This window comes from Microcaecilia unicolor, chromosome 2 (assembly GCF_901765095.1).
Source record: "Microcaecilia unicolor chromosome 2, aMicUni1.1, whole genome shotgun sequence".
Lineage (NCBI taxonomy): Eukaryota > Metazoa > Chordata > Amphibia > Gymnophiona > Siphonopidae > Microcaecilia > Microcaecilia unicolor.
In genome coordinates this window covers 204,470,342-204,489,579 of record NC_044032.1, presented here as the reverse complement: position 1 = coordinate 204,489,579, position 19,238 = coordinate 204,470,342, and the positions used below count along the sequence as shown (strand labels likewise).

Sequence of the window (19,238 nt, the reverse complement as noted above, 5' to 3'; positions counted from 1 at the left end):
TTTTTAGATTGTAAACCACTTAGATTTGTGAGTTAGTTTAGGTGGTGTGGAGGAGCATTTTCAAAAGGGACGTCCAAATTGCGATTTGGATGTCCTTGCAAAACGGCAAAATCTAGGGGCGGGGGAAACCCGTATTTTCAAAACAAGATGGACGTCCATCTTTCATTTCGAAAATACCGTCAGGGACGTCCAAATCCTTAAATTTCACGTCCCTAGATTTGGACGTCCCTAGACATCGTTGTGGGAGGAGCCAGCATTTGTAGTGCACTAGTCCCCCTGACATGCCAGGACACCAACCGGGCACCCTAGAGGACACTGCAGTGGACTTCATATATTGCTCCAGGTACATAGCTCCCTTACCGTGTGTGCTGAGCCCCCCAAAACCCACTACCCACAACTGTACACCACTACCATAGCCCTTATGGGTGAAACGGGGCACCTAGATGTGGGTGCAGTGGGTTTCTGGTGGGTTTTGGAGGGCTTGCTGTTTCCTCTACAAACGTAACAGGTGGGATGGGGCGCTCCAGGGACCTGCATACTGCTGTGATGGACCCGAGTATGACATCTGAGGCTGGCATAGAGGCTGCACAAAATATTTTTGAAGATGTTTTTTGAGGGTGGGAGGGGGGGTAGGGACCGCTGGGGGAGTAACGGGAGGTCATCCCCAATTCTCTCCAGTGGTCATCTGGTCATTTCAGGCACCTTTTTGTGCCTTATTCATAATAAAAACAGGTCCAGGTGAAAATGTCCAAGTTTCAGTCATTGACGTTTTTGCTTTTTTCCATTATGGCTCAAAGACGTCCAAGTCTTAGGAACGTCCAAGTCCTGCCTCCACCACGCCTTGCGACGGACTTCCGATAGAGACGTCCAAAATCGGGTTTCGATTATACCGATTTGGATGTCTCTGAGAGATGGACGACCAAGTGCCGATTTATGTCAAAAGATGGACGTCCATCTCTTTCGAAAATGAGCCTCAAAGTAAGTTTCAATAAATCATAAGCCTCTTGGGAGGCTGCCTTGATTAACCAGTCAAGGAGGTAGGGGAAGATGTTTATGCCCCACTTGAGCAGCGTTACAGCTACCACTATCAGGCATTTGTGAAGATTCAAGGAGCCAAAGCCAAGCTGAACAGTAAGACCTTGTACTGATAATGCTGAGTTCCACAGAAGAAGCACAGGAACCTTCTGTGGGCAGGGAGGATAGTTATGTGAGTGTATGCTTCCTTCAGATCTAGAGAACAAAGCCAGTCATTGAGTTGGATCATGGGGAAAAGTGACCCCAGGGAAACCATGCAAAATTTTTCTTTGAGTGGGAATTTGTTTAAGATTTCACACGTCAAGAATTGGTCATACTTCCCCATCTTTTTTGGTATGAGAAAGTACCTGGAGTAAAACCCTAGACCCCTGTCTTGTGGAGGAACTGTTTCTAATTCTGCTGGAGGAGGACAGACAGATTTTCCTGAAGTACTATCATTTGGAGGGAGCTGAAATGAGACTCTCTTGGTGGATGGTCAGAAGGTCTTTTTTCCCAATGCAGAGTATAACTGTACTATATGATATGTAGCACCCAATGATCAGAAGCTATGAGGAGCCATCTCTGTTGAAAGAGGATAAGATTTGGTGTAAATCAAAAAACAACATTGCCTTCAATACTTGGAAACAGTCACAAAGAAACTATAAGAAGGCCATCAAGCAAGCCAAAAGATCCTATCACACAAGGAAGATTACAACTACTGGAACAGACCTAAGAAAACAATCCAGCTTATAATCGAAAGTGATCGCCGGCCATTTTCCGACACAAATCGGGAGATGGCCGGCGATTTCATAAAAGCAGCGAAATCGGTATAATCGAAAGCGGCATTTTTGACAGCATCATCGCTTTCCTGTTGCTTCGCCGGCGAAAGTTCAAGGGAGCGTGTCAGTAGATTAGCGAAGGCGGGACATGGGCGGGCATGGGCGTGGCTACCAGATGGCCGGCTTTCACCGATAATGGGGAAAAAAAGCAACGTTAAGCAGTATTTCGCCGGGTTTACTTGGTCCTTTTATTTTCACGACCAAGCCTCAAAAAGGTGCCCCAACTGACCAGATGACCACTGGAGGGAATGGGGGAAGACCTTCCCATACTCCCCCAGTGGTCACCAATCCCCTTCCATACTAAAAAAATAAAACTAAAAACCTTTTTTGCCAGCCTGTATGCCAGCCTCAAATGCCGTACCCACCTCCATGACAGCAGAATGTGTTGTATCCTCCGACAGCCTTTCCCTGTGTCAAACTCAGTAACCCCAGGTAGTGAGCCCCTGTGCCAAACAGAGTTTGGCGGCCAGACAACCCTGATCTTACCTGAAGAATCAGGGCAGGAACTCCTCCGGAGGGTTGGACGGGTCCCACAAAGGCAACTGGCGGAGGTCCCAGTCAGGATTCAGACACAGGTACCAGGCAGCGGATAAACCAGGGATATAATCCGGAACCAGAGCAAGGCTCAAACGCGGATGGTAGACATGAGCAAAGTCCAGGTCCAAGCAAGTGCTCCAAGGCAGGCGGCAGGTAGAAGCAAAGTCCAGGACCAGGCTAAGTTCCAAGGCAGGCGGCAAACAAAAGCAAAGTCCAGGTCCAGGCTAAGTTCCAAGGCAGGCGGCAAACAAAAGCGAAGTCCAGGGTCCAGGCTAAGTTCCAAGGCAGGCGGCAAACAAAAGCGAAGTCCAGGTCCAGGCTAAGTTCCAAAGCAGGCGGAAAACAAAAGCAGAGTCCAGGTCCAAGCAAAGGTTTGAGAGGCAGGAAACAGTCCAACAGAGAAGCACAGCACCACGGAATCCACGAAAGTAGAAGCCGAAGCAATGAGAGTTCCAAAATGCTGCTCCTAAATAGCCCTCCCCATCAGGAGGACAGGGAACAGCTGATAGGAGGCGGAGCCACCACGACCGACTCAGCCCCGGATTGGCCAGCCAGTAGCAGGAGGCGGTGACAGCCGCGATCGGCCAATCCGGGCGTAGCAGGGAGTGCCTTCACTGTTCTTGGGCTTCGCGCCCAAAAAGGATCCCTTTCTTCGGAGACGCCGGCCCTGCCCTCATGGCCGGCGTTTCCCAGCCGCTACCGAAGCGGTGCGGAGGGCCGGAGCAGCCCAGACTGCCGACGGGACTCCACTGGGGCGACACAGGGACCCAGTGTCTGACCCCCCCTCCTGGCCAGTGCTCCATGCGGCAGGCTGAAGGCGCGGGATGACCGACGGAGGAGCGGCACAGGTGAGGGACGCGACACCCTGGTTGCGATGTGGCTCTCGGGTGAGTGTGACACCTTTTCTGTTAGGTGCCCTGCAGAGTCACATTAGCAATGCATTGTGGTGGGTGTAGGGTACTGGGCTCTATTCCCATGGTGCTTTTCCCCCTGCTAACTGGGTCAGAGTGTGCCCTGTTTTGTTTCCTGTTGTAGTCCATGCAGTAGTGGCCATTTTTGTAAGCCAGTTTTAGTTCCCTTTCCTGTGTTACCCACGTTAGAGAACGTAGTTCTTACCTTGAATGGTGCGGAAAGAGGGCATTGTACACCATTGTGCCAGCTCTGACCTACTGCTAATCTTAGTACTAGGGGACTCTTTGCCAGTGGGGCACAACCTCTGTTCTGCAGTTAACTGTGAGTAAACGTGGTTATTTCAAGAAAGGACTTTTTCAGATAGATTAGTCTTCAGGTTTGAACTGGTGTGCCAAAGTTATACAGCAGCAATAAATCCTAGAGGCTGTATGCAGGTCCCTGGAGCAATTTTAGTGGGTGCAGTACATTTGTGGGTAGTGGGTTTGGGGGGCTCAGCTCCCAAAGTAAGGGAACTATGCACGTGGGAGCTTTTCTGAAGTCCACCGCAGTGACCCCTAGGGTGGCTGGTTGGTGTCCTGGCATGTCAGGGGGGCCAGTGCACTAAAAATGCTGGCTCCTCCCATGGCCAAATGCCTTGAATTTGGCCGGGGTTTGAGATGGCCGACATAACTTTCCATTATCGCTGAAAAACAAATCCGGCCATCTCAAACCCAACGAACTCCACGGCATTTGGCCGGGCTAAACCATATTATCGACAAAAAAGATGGCCGGCCATCTTTTTTGATAATACGGTTCCGGCCAGCTGTAGCGCCACCGCCAACATAGATCACCGGCGATCTATTTGGCGGCGACGTTCGATTATGCCCCTCAATATCAACTTATAAAAAATCTTCTTAACACCGACCCAGTTACAATATCACCCTCAAACCATCTGCCGACCAACTAGCCAAATACTTTAAAGATAAAATCATCAACTTGTGTAACACGATCCCCCAAGACGATTCCAGCATTGATAGCTTTCTTGACGAACTGGATCCAGATATGGACCAAATACCAGGTGACCGCTCCTGGACAAACTTCACCCCTCTTAATACTGAAGAAATTTCCACTACAAAATCCAAACTCTCTAAAGCACACTGCCACCTTGACCCTTGTCCCAACTATCTAAAGGAGAATGCAGCTGCACACTTCATTACAAACCTCACCACTCACTTAAACTTCCTCCTTCAACAGGGATCTTTCCCCGCCGAACATGGTAATATATTACTTGCACCCATACAAAAAAACATTAAGAAACCATCAGATGATATCACCAATTACCGCCCTGTGGCCTCTATCCCGCTATTGTACAAACTGCTGGAAAACAGAGTAACCTCCCAACTCAACAAATTCATTCAAAAGTTCTCCATCCTTCATGAGTCACAATCGGGCTTTCGACCGGCCCACAGCACAGAAACGGTATTACTCACCTTAATATCCAAATTGTCCTGTTTCTATTGGTGAGCCCTTAGGTTCCCTAAGGCCCCGCATGGCCCCAGAGGACAGCCGAGCACCCCGAATCTTCACCCGCGGTGACCGCCGTTCACCGAGGGTTGAGCCCTCAGCTGCAGGCGGCCAGCAGGACTGCTGGAACCGTGGGGTGACGGCTGACCTGGCTGGTAGTCAGTAATGCAGTCTTCAAGGGAGGACTAGCAAGGGCGGCTAGCACTCCGAGAGGGAAAAGCACTGTCTCAGAATGAGGGCTAGCGGACGGCTAGCCCAAGCTCAGTCTCTGGAGGATAGCTGGCAAGGGCGGCCAGCAAGTAGCACAGTCTCTGGAGGATAGCTGGCAAGGGCGGCCAGCAAGTAGTACAGTCTCTGGAAGAGGGCTAGCAGGACGGCTAGCCAAAGACACAATCTCTGAAGGAGAGGCTAGCAGGACGGCTAGCCAAAAGTACAGTCTCTCTAGGAGGGCTAGCAGGACGGCTAGCAAAAGTCACAGTCTCTGAAGGAGGGCTAGCAGGACGGCTAGCTGAAGGCACAATCTCTGAAGGAGAGGCTAGCAGGATGGCTAGCCAAAAGCACAATCTCCGCAGGAGGGCTAGCAGGACAGCTAGCAAAAGTCACAGTCTCTGAAGGAGGGCTAGCAGGACGGCTAGCCGAAGGCACAATCTCTGAAGGAGGGGCTAGCAGGACGGCTAGCAGAAGTCACAGTCTCTGGAGGAGGGCTAGCAGGACGGCTAGCCGAAGGCACAATCTCTGAAGGAGGGGCTAGCAGGACGGCTAGCCAAAAGCACAATCTCCGCAGGAGGGCTAGCAGGACAGGTAGCAAAAGTCACAGTCTCTGGAGGAGGGCTAGCAGGACAGCTAGCAAGTTAGCACAGGGAAAACCACTGTGACGGCTTCAGCAACCAACGAACCGGAAGCAGTGAGTTCCCCTGTCTCCAGGTTTAAATATCGCGCCGTCCCGCCCCCTCCCCGGGAGAGGAACCAACCAACCCGACCCCAGGAGGCAATGGGCCTCGGGATTGGTCGGCCCACTCTCCAGGCGGGGCCTCAGGACCGGCGCACCAATCCCGCGTGAGATGGGCGGAGCCTGTGCGCTGGTCCGCCCTTGGAGGCGTCGATGCTGGCGCCGCCATCTTCATTGGCGCAACGCCCCGCTCTCCGAGGCCGGCGCTCGCTCTAGCGGGTCGCCGGTCCCCGTGACCGCGTCGGTCTTCCCGGAGGTCCCCCCTCGCCACCCTGGGCATCGCGGGGGTCGCTGAACAGCGCCCCCTCCACCTGGAGCACAGGTAGGACCGGGGAACGGGACAGTATCCTCCCCAGATGCCCCCTTTCCCCCGGGGCCGGGTTTAGACGGAAACCGGGCGTGGAAAGCTCTGATCAGGTCTGGCGCATGGACGTTCGCCGCGGGCTCCCAGGAGTTGTCTTCGGGACCAAAATGCTTCCAGGATAACAAATAATACAGCCTTCCCCGCCGCTTCTTTGAATCTAGCACCTCCTCCACTTCATACTCCGGATCAGGAGTAACCTCGAGAGCTTCATCCTCGTGTTGGTGAGGGTGCCATTGGGACCCACGAAATTTCTTCAATAAGGAAATGTGGAAGGCGTTGTGTACCCGTAGGGTCCTCGGTAACCGCAACCGGTACGTTACTGTTCCAATTCGTGCTTGGATAGCAAAAGGTCCAATGTACCGAGGTCCCAACCTCCGGGAGGGCACCCGGAGTCTCAGGTACCTTGTGCTTAACCATACCTTCTGCCCCGGCTGGAACACTGGGGCGGGTCGCCGGCGGCGATCTGCAAAGACTTTATATTTGGCAGCTGTTTTTTGTAGTTGTTCCCGGGCCATCTCCCAGACCTTCTGCAGATCTGCTAGAGTTTGGTTCCCCACGGGGGTTAGAGCTGTAGAAGGGAACGGGGCTGGAAGCCGAGGATGTCGTCCGTATACCAAGAAGAACGGAGAGTGTCCTGAGGATGAGTGGTCACTCTGGCTATATGCAAACTCGGCCCATGGAAGCAGAGAGGCCCAGTTATCTTGACGTTTGTTGACAAATGCCCGCAAGAATCCTTTCAATGTTTGGTTAATCCTTTCGACCATGCCGTTGGTTTGGGGGTGGTAGGCGGAAGAAAAGTGAGTCTCTACCCCCAAAGCCGTGCACAAGGCTCTCCAGAAGCGTGAGGTGAATTGGGGTCCTCGGTCACTGACGATCCGAATGGGCAGCCCATGTAACCGAAAAATGTGTTGAATGAAGTACTGTGCTAAAGAGGCCGCCGATGGAAGGCTTGGTAATGGAACAAAATGAGCCATTTTGGAGAAACGGTCCACCACCACCCAAATCACGGTGTGACCCCGGGAGCTGGGGAGGTCGGTGATAAAATCCATGGATAACTCCGTCCAGGGGGCGGTCGGTACGGACAGTGGTTGCAGGTCCCCCAAGGGAGGCCCAACTAGTGGCTTAGTCCGTGCACACACAGGGCACGTAGTAACGAATTGGAGAATATCCCGCCTCATATGAGGCCATTGATACTGTCTAGCAATGAACCGGAGGGTCTTTTGATACCCGAAATGCCCGGCCCATCTAGATGAATGTCCCCATTGCATTATTCTTTCTCGGTCGGCGGCCGGCACTAACTCCTTTGTTGGCGCGACCTCCCCCGTAGCCGCACTGAGACATGCTGGATTTAACATAGGGTGGACCTCCGTGGTCTCCTCAGGAACCTCAAATGCTCGGGAGAGAGAGTTCGCCGGGGTATTCTGAGTAGCCGCCCGAAACACTAACTGAAAGTGAAATCTGGCAAAAAATAACGACCATCGGGCCTGTCGGGGATTTAACCGCTGAGCCTCTTGAAGATACAGGAGATTCTTGTGATCAGTGATCACCGTAAATCGGTGTTCCGCTCCCTCCAGCAGATGCCTCCATTCCTGCAGGGCTAGTTTCAATGCCAAGAGTTCTCTATCCCCTACCGTATAATTACGTTCTGCCGTGGAGAATTTACGCGAGAAGAAGGAGCAAGGTTGACGCCGGCCTTCGGGGTTGACTTGAGAGATGACTGCCCCGGCCCCTAAGGCGGACGCGTCCACTTCCACAATAAAAGGTTTCTCGGGATCTGGAGCCAACAGGATGGACGCTGAATTGAACGCCTCCTTTACCTGACGAAAGGCCGCTTGCGCCTCTAGCGGCCAATCCCGGACTTTCGCGTTCTTTTTGGTGAGCACCGTCAGCGGAGCTGTCAGTTGAGAATACTGAGGGATAAACTGGCGATAATAGTTCGCGAATCCCAGGAAACGTTGTAGAGCTTTCAATCCCAGCGGTTGTGGCCACTCCCGAATCGCACGGAGTTTGTCCGGCTCCATCTGTAGCCCCCCGGGTAACAGAATGTGTCCTAAAAAGGGTAGCGACCGCTGATGAAAGGCGCACTTACTGAGTTTAGCGAATAGACGGGCTTGTCGTAACCGTTGCAGCACTGCGCGGACGTGGCCCGTATGCTCAGCGGGGTCTTTGGAAAAAACCAGGATGTCGTCCAGGTATACAATCACCGTGGAGTTCAGCAAATCCTCAAGCACATAGTTGATAAGTCGCTGAAACACCGCAGGGGCATTACATAGGCCGAACGGCATCACCCGGTACTCAAAATGTCCCTCGTGGGTGTTGAAGGCCATCTTCCACTCGTCCCCTTGCCGGATTCAAACTAAATTGTAGGCCCCCCGCAAGTCCAACTTAGTAAACATCTGGGCTCCTTGCAGCCTGTCAAAGAGTTTGGGAATGAGCGGTAGAGGAAAGCGATCCTTCACTGTGATGGCATTTAACCCTCGATAGTCAATACAGGGCCTCAAGGATCCATCCTTCTTGGTGACAAAAAAGAATCCCGCCCCGGCAGGGGACGTAGAGGGCCGGATGAACCCTCTCCGCAGGTTCTCCCGGATGTATTCCTGCATTACCTTGGACTCTCCCCGGGACAGGGTATACAGTCGGCCCCGAGGTGGCATGGTATCTGCCATCAGATTAATGGCACAGTCGAAGGACCGATGAGGCGGTAGCACCTCCGCTTTCCTTGGACTAAACACATCTGCAAAGTCTCTATAATCCATAGGCAGGGAGCCCAGCTCTACCCGTCCCCCACCGGGCACAATATTTAATGCAGGGCAGCTGCCGGTCCGGCCCTTACAACAGTTCTCCTGACAGGAACTACCCCAAGCCTGGATACTTCCCCTGGTCCAGTCAATAACAGGACTGTGACACCGTAGCCACGGCAATCCTAGGACCACTGGGTGAATGGTCCGGGATAGTACCAGGAATTGAACTTCCTCCCGGTGATCCTCCCCCACCTGCAATCCCAAAAAGGGGGTGATAACCGTGACCGGCTGCGGTAGAGTAGTTCCCTGGATGGAGGTTATTTGCAGCGCCGGCCTCCGCGGGAGCGTAGGCCAGCCCATTTGTTGCAGCAGTTCGTGCCCGATGAAGTTACCCCCTGACCCAGAGTCCACCAGGGCCCGGGTCTGGATCGTGGTCTCGTGCCATCGTAACATTACCGGCAGTGTTATCAGGGAGTCCGGTAGGGGAGCGGAGTGCCCCAAGACCCCTCCCCTCAAGGTGCCTTGGGGGAGGCGTTTCCCGCCCGGGCGGGACAGGTCCGGATGAAATGTCCAGCCTCACCACAATAGAGGCATAATCCGTTCGACAAGCGTTTCTTCCTGTCGGAGGGAGCCAGCCGTTGACGGCCCATTACCATCGGCTCCTCCCCATTCTCCTTGGAGTCCCGGTTCTCACGGCGAGGGGACGGCCCTTTGCCCATCCGGGACGTCCCCCGCGCCCACTTTTGCCGCTCCGCCTGGGCTCTAGCTCGCTCCTGGAACCGGGTATCTACTCGTATACAGAGCGAAATCAGGGCATCCAATTGTCCTGGGACCTCTCGTCCTGCCAATTCGTCCTTGATCCGTTCTTGTAACCCTTCCATAAAAATGGCCATCAAGGACTCCGGATTCCAACGCAGCTCCGTGGCTAAGGTCCGAAAACGAATGGCATAATCAGCCACCGTCCCTTCACCCTGATGGATCCGCAGCAGTTCCGACGCCACGGAAGATGGTCTGCCAGGAAGGTCGAACACCATCCGGAACCGGCGCTGAAATTCACTGTAGTCATCCAAGATGGGGTCCTGTTGTTCGTTTAGTGGGGCCACCCAGGCCAGGGCTTTCCCTTCACAGAGGCCCATAATGTAGCCCACTTTACTTTGGTCCGAAGCAAATGCCTCCGGTTGCATCCGGAAGGCCAGGTTGCACTGGTTGAGGAACCCCCGACAACCTCCGGGGGCCCCATCATATCATGCCGGTTCAGGGAACCGAGGTCCCGTGCGGAACCCTCCCAAACGGGGAGCTGCTGCGGCCCCCTGGACCGCAGCGGCCTGGTTCTGTACCTGAAGCGTTGAAGTTGAGAGCATACATTCTGGAGCGCCCCGGACAGGGCGTTCAGCTGCTCCTGCTGCTGCTGAAGTACCTTGGCCAGGTCCCGTAGATCAGGCTGCATCGGCGAGCTCATGGCTTCCGGTTCCTGTCCTGTTTCTATTGGTGAGCCCTTAGGTTCCCTAAGGCCCCGCAAGGCCCCAGAGGACAGCCGAGCACCCCGAATCTTCACCCGCGGCGACCGCCATTCACTGAGGGTTGAGCCCTCAGCTGCAGGCGGCCAGCAGGACTGCTGGAACCGCGGGGTGACGGCTGACCTGGCTGGTAGTCAGTAACGCAGTCTTTAAGGGAGGACTAGCAAGGGCGGCTAGCACTCCGAGAGGGAAAAGCACTGTCTCAGAATGAGGGCTAGCGGACGGCTAGCCCAAGCACAGTCTCTGGAGGATAGCTGGCAAGGGCGGCCAGCAAGTAGCACAGTCTCTGGAGGATAGCTGGCAAGGGCGGCCAGCAAGTAGTACAGTCTCTGGAAGAGGGCTAGCAGGACGGCTAGCCAAAGACACAATCTCTGAAGGAGAGGCTAGCAGGACGGCTAGCCAAAAGTACAGTCTCTGTAGGAGGGCTAGCAGGACGGCTAGCAAAAGTCACAGTCTCTGAAGGAGGGCTAGCAGGACGGCTAGCCGAAGGCACAATCTCTGAAGGAGAGGCTAGCAGGACGGCTAGCCAAAAGCACAATCTCCGCAGGAGGGCTAGCAGGACAGCTAGCAAAAGTCACAGTCTCTGAAGGAGGGCTAGCAGGACGGCTAGCCGAAGGCACAATCTCTGAAGGAGGGGCTAGCAGGACGGCTAGCCAAAAGCACAATCTCCGCAGGAGGGCTAGCAGGACAGGTAGCAAAAGTCACAGTCTCTGGAGGAGGGCTAGCAGGACAGCTAGCAAGTTAGCACAGGGAAAACCACTGTGACGGCTTCAGCAACCAACGAACCGGAAGCAGTGAGTTCCCCTGTCTCCAGGTTTAAATATCGCGCCGTCCCGCCCCCTCCCCGGGAGAGGAACCAACCAACCCGACCCCAGGAGGCAATGGGCCTCGGGATTGGTCGGCCCGCTCTCCAGGCGGGGCCTCAGGACCGGCGCACCAATCCCGCGTGAGATGGGCGGAGCCTGTGCGCTGGTCCGCCCTTGGAGGCGTCGATGCTGGCGCCGCCATCTTCGTTGGCGCAACGCCCCGCTCTCCGAGGCCGGCGCTCGCTCTAGCAGGTCGCCGGTCCCCGCGACCGCGTCGGTCTTCCCGGAGGTCCCCCCTCGCCACCCCAGGCGTCGCGGGGGTCGCTGAACAGCGCCCCCTCCACCTGGAGCACAGGTAGGACCGGGGAACGGGACACAAATTCAAAAATGAAATATCATTTGAAAACAACATCCTACTTCTGCAATTTGACTTGTCTACCGCATTTGACATGGTGAATCATGATATCCTTGCAAAGCTACTTGACAAACTTGGAATCAGTGGAAACATCATCAAATGGATAAAAGGTTTCATCACCTTGTAATGGTACCAGTTCAATTGTCAGAATTAAATATGCAGCAGAATTATTGAAATATATGTAGCATGATGTGCTGCAAGGATCTCACCTCCCCCTTCCTCCCCCCTTTAAGAAAAGACTAAGAGACTGTTTCAAAGTTTTAAATTGACTCTCTTCCTCTGATCAAAAAAGCCTGGCTGATCAACACAACAAAGATCAAAGGTAACCAGTAGAGGCAAGGAGACAGGCAGGCTGGAAAGGTATAACTCCAGCTATTAACTCAGAATGAAAGAATAAACAGGAAGCCATAAACCACTTGCCACAGAGGACTCAGTGCTCCCCCCCTTCAGATAAGACTTCAGCACATGTTAAGACAAAGGGCTGATGGCATGTGACCCCTTGCAAACTACAATACCCAAGATCCTCTGCAAGCTTCAATATCCAGGACTCAGGGAACATTATAAAAAGCCTAGAAACAGCCCAGCTCTTCCTCTTGGGACCTGCTTCCTCTTGGGACCTGCCAGCTTCTTGGGACCTGACCTTCAGCTCACCTGCCTGATATGAGGACCTCTCCTAACCATGTGCTTACCTCAAGCTGCTCATACTTTGTAACCAGGACTTGTAAGTAACATAACTTTTGATCTAGATTTCCTACTTTATTTAAGCACAGATTATCTGTAAAGATCCCTTAAAAGAACTATCTCTCATTTGTAACCTTATTTATATGATTGCATTAATCATATTGTAACTTAATAAACCGTTTTGAAGCTAAATATATATATATATGGTCTGTTCTTTCTTAAACCTGGTAATGCAGGTTAATGCAATCCAATAAATATATTTAATTCCTTTCATTCAGTGTAATTGTAGATCTTGTTGCTTTGATCGGCAACTGGTGGAGAATTTAAAATAAATATATATATATTAAAAATTATAAATATTAGTGAGTGCTCTAGCTATCCCCAAGTAAATTATTTCTTGTAACAACTTCAAGGTCCTATCGAGTCAAATCAACCACATCTATCTCATCTCCCTGGTCATCAAAATGCGGGGTACCCCAAGGTTCACCTCTTTCCCCTATCCTCTTTAACCTAATGATGATCCCTCTAGCCAAATCCCTTTCTAAATTTGGACTCAATCCCTTCATGTATGCAGATGATGTTACTATTTTTATCCCCTTCAAATCCAACATTGCAGAAATTTCTAACTATGGAAAATCACGCAAAAGCTACGACAAAGAAAATGTTCAACATGATGTGGATGCTGAAGCGTGTGAAACGTTATCTTCCCCTAAAAACCTTCCACAATTTGGTCCAATCCACTGTACTCACCCACGTTGACTACTGCAACAGTGTTTTTATTGGATGCAAGGCCCAAATTCTGAAAAAACTTCAAACTGCCCAAAACACGGCAGCTAGACTTATTTTTGGTAAGTCGCGATTTGAGAACGCAACACCTCTCCATTTAAAACTTCATCACGATGATTCATAAGATTATCTACGAAGAATCCCCAGCTTACATGTACAATCTGATTGACCTTCCAACCAAGAATCGCTCTAGATCTTCTCGAACATATCTAAACTTACATCTTTCCAACTGTAAAGGAATCAAGTACAAAACATATTATGCATCCAATTTCTCCGTTATAGGTAGCAAGCTCTGGAACGCCTTACCAAGATCGATTCGAACAGTCAATAACCATTTACCCTTCCGGAAGCTGCTAAAAACTTACCTCTTCAAGCAAGCCTACACAAAGGACTTGACTTAAATTAAGATCCTTCTGCGCTTCCCGGATCTGACTTTATTGCAGAACCTGAAATACACTTCCTCTTTTACCCTTTTTGATTTCATCCCTTTTTCAGCCATCATTATACATTCTTCCTTAATTATAACACACTATCCCAATTTACACCCTCTTCCCACTCCCTACCTCTACCACCTTCCTCCCTTACCCATCTTACTTACCCACTTTTTATTGCCCACCTCTTTATATACTATATTCAGCTGTTTTATCCATTTTGTGTTATCTTGTAATCCTGTTATATTTGTAAGCCACATTGAACCTGCTAATAAGTGGGAAAGCGCGGGGTATAAATGTTACAATACAATACAATAATTCTGCCTCTTACCGGCACGTTACTTGGCATGGACAACTGGACGGTGGCATTGCTTTCTAGGAAGGGGTCAAAAACTGGGTTGTTGTTTAGACTGAGAAGGAGTCTGTGATTTTTGTCCCTGTTACTGTCATGAACCTGAATGTTGAGAAGTCCTTTGAGGTGGAGGAGGAGTGTTGTAAACCTCCTGTAAATCTTGCAGAAGAAGAAGAGGCAGCACAAGTCTGTGGCCTGGCTAGAGTTTTAATAGTATCTGTATGCTTTTTAATTAGGTTGGCCAATTTTTCGACTTTGTCACCAAACAAGTTATCTCCATGACATAGGACATCTGCCAGATTCTCTTGGATAGCAGATTCGAGGTCAGAGACCCTGAGCCAGGAAAGACGCTGCATTGCTACTCCTAAGGTGGAAATGCATAAAGAGACATCAAAGGCCATGTATTTATGACAATCTAGAAGTTTCCTGTGAAGCTTGAGGAACTCATCAGCCTTTTCAGGAGGAAGGAAGTCTGAAACGGAGAGAATACTCTGTATTAAAGACTCTAAGTAAATTGTGGAATAGCACTGAGACTTGAAATGTTTTTCTTCCAAAAAAGTCCAACATTCTAGCTTCTCTTCCTGGAGAGGTAGAAGCATGAGATCTCATACTGTGTGTATGTTTTATGATGGGGTAACTGAGTTTTTTTTCAAACCCAGTGCATTTCTGTATCCTGTACATTGTATCAATTTTTTTTGGAGCAACTTGAACTGTTGGTGGAGTCTCCCAGTTTTTGTTCAGAATATTTTTCATAATTGTATGAAGTGGAATAGTGATTCCTTCTCTAGGAGGAGACTCATAATCTAGAACTTCAAAGAGTTCTGAACAAGGTTCTTCTTCTGTTTCCAATCTGAAAGACACGGTTTAGGTCATCTACAGATAAAGCTAGGAAAGGATGTACTTTCTGGAGGGGACTTACATCTCTCAGGTGCAGAGAGGGATCAGATGGAATGTCACATGACTGCTCAGCTGAGAGGTCCTGTGGGTCCTACTCTGTCTCTCAGGAAAGGCTTGAGTCTGAATTTTCAAAGTACTGCTCTTGGGAAGTATGTGGAAAAGAGCGTCAACTAGAGCAGTGGCATATCCATACAGGTTGCGTACGCACCCCCTGTCAGGATGTCAGCAGCACAGGTCAGTGCATGTGTGCCACTCGGTACTCAGCACGCCTTTTTCTCACGCTGGTGCGCTGGAGTCTGTGTGGCATCCAAAACACACCATTATCGCCTGCTGTGCTCCCACTGCTCTGGACTCCATGCAACACTGGTGATAAGAGGATCTGGAGATCAATTTATCAAATGTTTTCTAGGACCTAGAATGAAGTTTGCCAGAGTCTTCCATTAAAACTTCTAATTAAACCTAGTGTCAAGCAGGTTCTCTTCAGAAGGCCTGTATTTGGGAATTAGAGGGCATCTCTCCATATTTAGGGCAGCAAACTAGTGGCTGGAGTTTCTAAAAATATACAGTGACCATCAGGTTTCAATACTAGTCCATTTGTTTTTGAGTTGCAGCTACGCAGAGTCTAAAGGTATTTTCATGTCTATATATTTTCATACTCCTGTTACTCAGACTTATCTATCTATACGTTCCATCTTTGCTTAAACCCTATGCTGTCTATTAAAATGTTTTATTGTGTATTGTGTTGACATTGTAATGTGTCCTGTCCAGCACCTCTCTTCTGCGTCCCTGTTCCTGTTTACTCCCCATGGGTCTAGCCCATCTCCCTCCAGCTCCTCATGTCCCCCTCCTCAGTTTTCACCCAGCCTCTCATATGCCCCTTCCACAGTCTCTTTCATGTCCCCCTCTATAGCCTTCACCCAGTTTCCCTCATACCCTCCTCCCCAGCTTTTTACTCAATTTCTCTCATGCCCCCTCCCCTTCCCCCAAGTCTCTCTGCAGTCCTCCTCCATCCTTACCATAATCTCTCTCATGGCCTCCCTCCAGCCATTACTCACCATGCTGTTTCAAACTCCTCCTATTCCTCTGCACAATGATCAGGCTCAGCAGAGCCAAGCGGTGCAGGAAGTTGGAGAAGTCTCACGGTCTGAAGTCCCGTGGACTTTCCCAACTTCTTGCAATGCGCAGCTCAAGTCTCTGCAGAGCCCAGTCGCCAAAGAAGAGGAATTTGAGGCAGGACCAAGGATAGGGAAGTGGGCTGGCGTGGAGCTACACCACCACGAGAACCCAGCAGGACTTGCGTCCATCCCCGCGGACCTTGAGGGGATTCTCATGGGAGTCCCATGGCCTTGGACGGGATCCCCAAGGGATTGCCACAAAGTCTAAATAAGTCCATCATTTTGGACTGGACATCCTTTTCCCTTCTGTAATCAGAGTTGAACATCTATATTTGGCCCCTCCCTAGTCCTGCCCAAAACATGCCCAGATCACATTCCCTTGACTTACGGATGTACTGCAGTTTTAGATGTCCATATCCTGGCTTTATAAAATCAGGATTTGGATATCTTTTGAGGTCCTTATTTTTTGGTGGCAAAAAATTATATGAGATGTTTACTTTGCAGACATATTTATCAAGTCAGGAGCCTTCGTTAGGAATCCCCTGATACATCTATATCCTGTTACAATTGTGGTCTCCACAATATTTTATAATTGATAGACTTGATAATCAAAAAAAGTTGTACTCTAAATTTATGCTTCTAGGCTCCTAAATTTGTGCCCTGTTTTTCAGCCAAATTTATGAGCATATGTTGGCAGCTTAAAATTCATTTTAAATTAGGAGCTTATAAATTATGCTTATAAATTTAGGCTTGCCATTCATTTGAAAATCTGTGCTAAGCTCCTAATCTTTTTCAGAGTCAGGAAAGCAAAAAAACTAGAGGACACAAATTGAGGTTGCAGGGTGGGAGACTTAGGAGTATCATCAGGAAATACATTTTTTTATGGAGAAGGTGGTAGATGCCTGGACTACCCTCTTGCTGGAAGTGGGTACAGACAAACAGTGACAGAATTCAACAACGAATGGAGTAAATACAGGAGATCTCCACATAGAAAGAGGATAAAATCAAAGTAAACCTTAAATGACCTTTACAAGATGGCACCTAGTTTTCAGCATGAACAATATGTGTAAAGGTTGGCATTTTAGTCATATACATGTGTAAATGTCAATGTTCGTGCAGTTTCTAAAATGCATGTTCATGCTGGACATAGTTCAGTATCTGGATGTCTATTTCTCATATATTTTAGAACAGGGCATAGATGGGTGTCACCCGCATGGAGCAGCAAATACAACTCTGGACGCCTTGTTGAGCAGACTGGATGGACCATAGAGGTCTATATCTACTGTCATTTATTGCGTTACTATGAGTAAGCTTTTCTTTCAACAGTTGGGAAACAAAATTCAACAAACGATGCCATCTTATTGAGCTAATTACACTAACACTAAAGGCAGGAGTCAAAAGGTATTCCCCTCATCAGTTTTAAACAATAATTCAATATAAAAGTTATTTTCAGCATTTTGTTTACTAGCTTTTTATTTTCAGTATTATTTACTTTCTATGCCAGTTGGCCAGATCCATCTACTGCACTTCCAGGCCTTTTCCATTTTTCTGCATACATCATGTAGATAGGAAGCATTCACTGACACTGCTCTTGACCCCAAAATACCAAGTCCTAGGCTTTTCATGTCCTACCAGATGGAAAGAAGGGAGCAAGGCCTTATATGTTCGCCAAGGCTTTCAGAGTTCTGCTGGAAAGCTGCCTATTTAGTTAGTGTCTCAGATTAGATGGCTTCTCATATGCTGGAGATCCTAGTAGAACAGCAGAAGCTTGAAGGACGCAGTCCATGAGAACATATCACATCAAGCAGGACTGTGCAATCCTATTCAAGGTTCTCCCTCCCTCCCAAGCAGACTACAAGGACTGTCAGCCCTCCTATCTTAAGAAGGAAGGCAATGAGAGCTTTTCATTTTTATCAATAACATTGCATGAAAGTAGTAAATCACTTATTTTATAAAACTCCAGGAGATATTCAGCTAATCGAATTGCCCCTCTAGCTAACACATGTACTAGCTTGTGTTCTCAATCATTTTGTCACTGCACAGACAGTAGAAAAGTAAATGACTTGTTCCATTGTGAACTGGGGCAGAGGGGAAACATTTCCCATGGCTCATTAAAAAAAATAATTTGTAAAATAATTACAGATGTGAAATTGTGCTTTATAATATACTAGGCTACATACAAATTGCCTCTTCCTACTGACACCCTTGCAAATAAACACGTGGTAACACTCTTATATAGTAAGGCATTGTAATTTATAACAAAGAAAAGCAGTGAATGTGCTTTTCACTTCTCTGGAATGGAATGTATAAATGCTGTAATTCCTTACCCCATCAGACAAGAAATAAGAAACTGGGCAAAAAATGCAATATCCATCCACTGCTCAAAAGCAATTGCCTAGAGAAAAAGTAAATACAATTATTATACTAATCGGCACATTCAACATTATAATATCACAAGAATGCTAGTATAGCTCTGGCTTTAACCCATATTTTTTTTTTTTTTTTATTTATTTATCCATTTCTTTCAATAATTACAAGCAAAAATACTTGCACAGAAAAGAGAAATTAATACAAAAAGGTTAAAGGAAACATATAATTCAAAGAAAATATTAATTGTTATTCTTAATTCTCATAAGTCCTCATTTGGGATCCCAAGATGACGTTATGGAGAGTTTGCGGATAAAGATCTTAAGAAAAAAAAAAGATCGTTTAAATGATATAATAACTGGACATGTGACGGTTTATTCATATTAGAGCTTCTAAGTGTCTTTAGTTCCTTCTTGTCTTGCTGTAACAAATGATAACAACTGAGAGGGTTCGTAAAAAACAAATTTCTGTGACCGGTAACCGACCAAACATTTGCACGGGTACTTAAGGAAAAATGTACCACCTACTTGAAGTGTCTGTTGTCGAAGTTGAAGAAATTGCTGACGCCGTTTCTGTGTGTCTCTCGACACATCGGGAAAAATTCGGACTTTTAATCCTTTAAACAAGTTATCTTTCTTTTGGAAAAAAAGTCTCAATATCCAAATTTTATCATAAGGCAAAGCTACTGTAGCTACCAAAGTAGCTGTTGTTAATTGTTCCAAGTCTGTCATCTCGAGTAAAGCAGAGACATCTATTGGTTGATTATCCTGAGGTGTTTTCTTATTATCTCCTTTAGTAGGGAGATAGTAAACTTGTTCAAAGGGGGGGATATTTTCTTCCCCTATCCCTAGTATCTCTTTTAAGTAGTTTTTTAACATTTCTCGAGGTGATATTAATTTTTGAACAGGAAAATTAATGAAGCGCAGATTTTTGCTTCTTGAATAATTTTCAAAATTTTCAGATTTTCTTCTTAGATACAGCAAATCTTTAAGCATGGTATTTTGGATTTGGA

The 19,238-nt window shown here is 48.6% G+C and overlaps 1 protein-coding gene across 2 annotated transcripts in view; it reads right to left on the bottom strand.

Annotated features, from left to right (window-relative positions):
- Window positions 1-19,238, bottom strand: part of SLC35D2 (solute carrier family 35 member D2) — a 216,512-nt gene that overhangs the window by 9,481 nt on the left and 187,793 nt on the right. For both annotated transcript variants that reach the window (XM_030193642.1, XM_030193641.1), the window contains exon 9: window positions 18,187-18,254. In XM_030193642.1, the coding sequence (XP_030049502.1) occupies window positions 18,187-18,254 (68 nt within the window). The remainder of the gene's footprint in view (window positions 1-18,186; window positions 18,255-19,238) is intronic.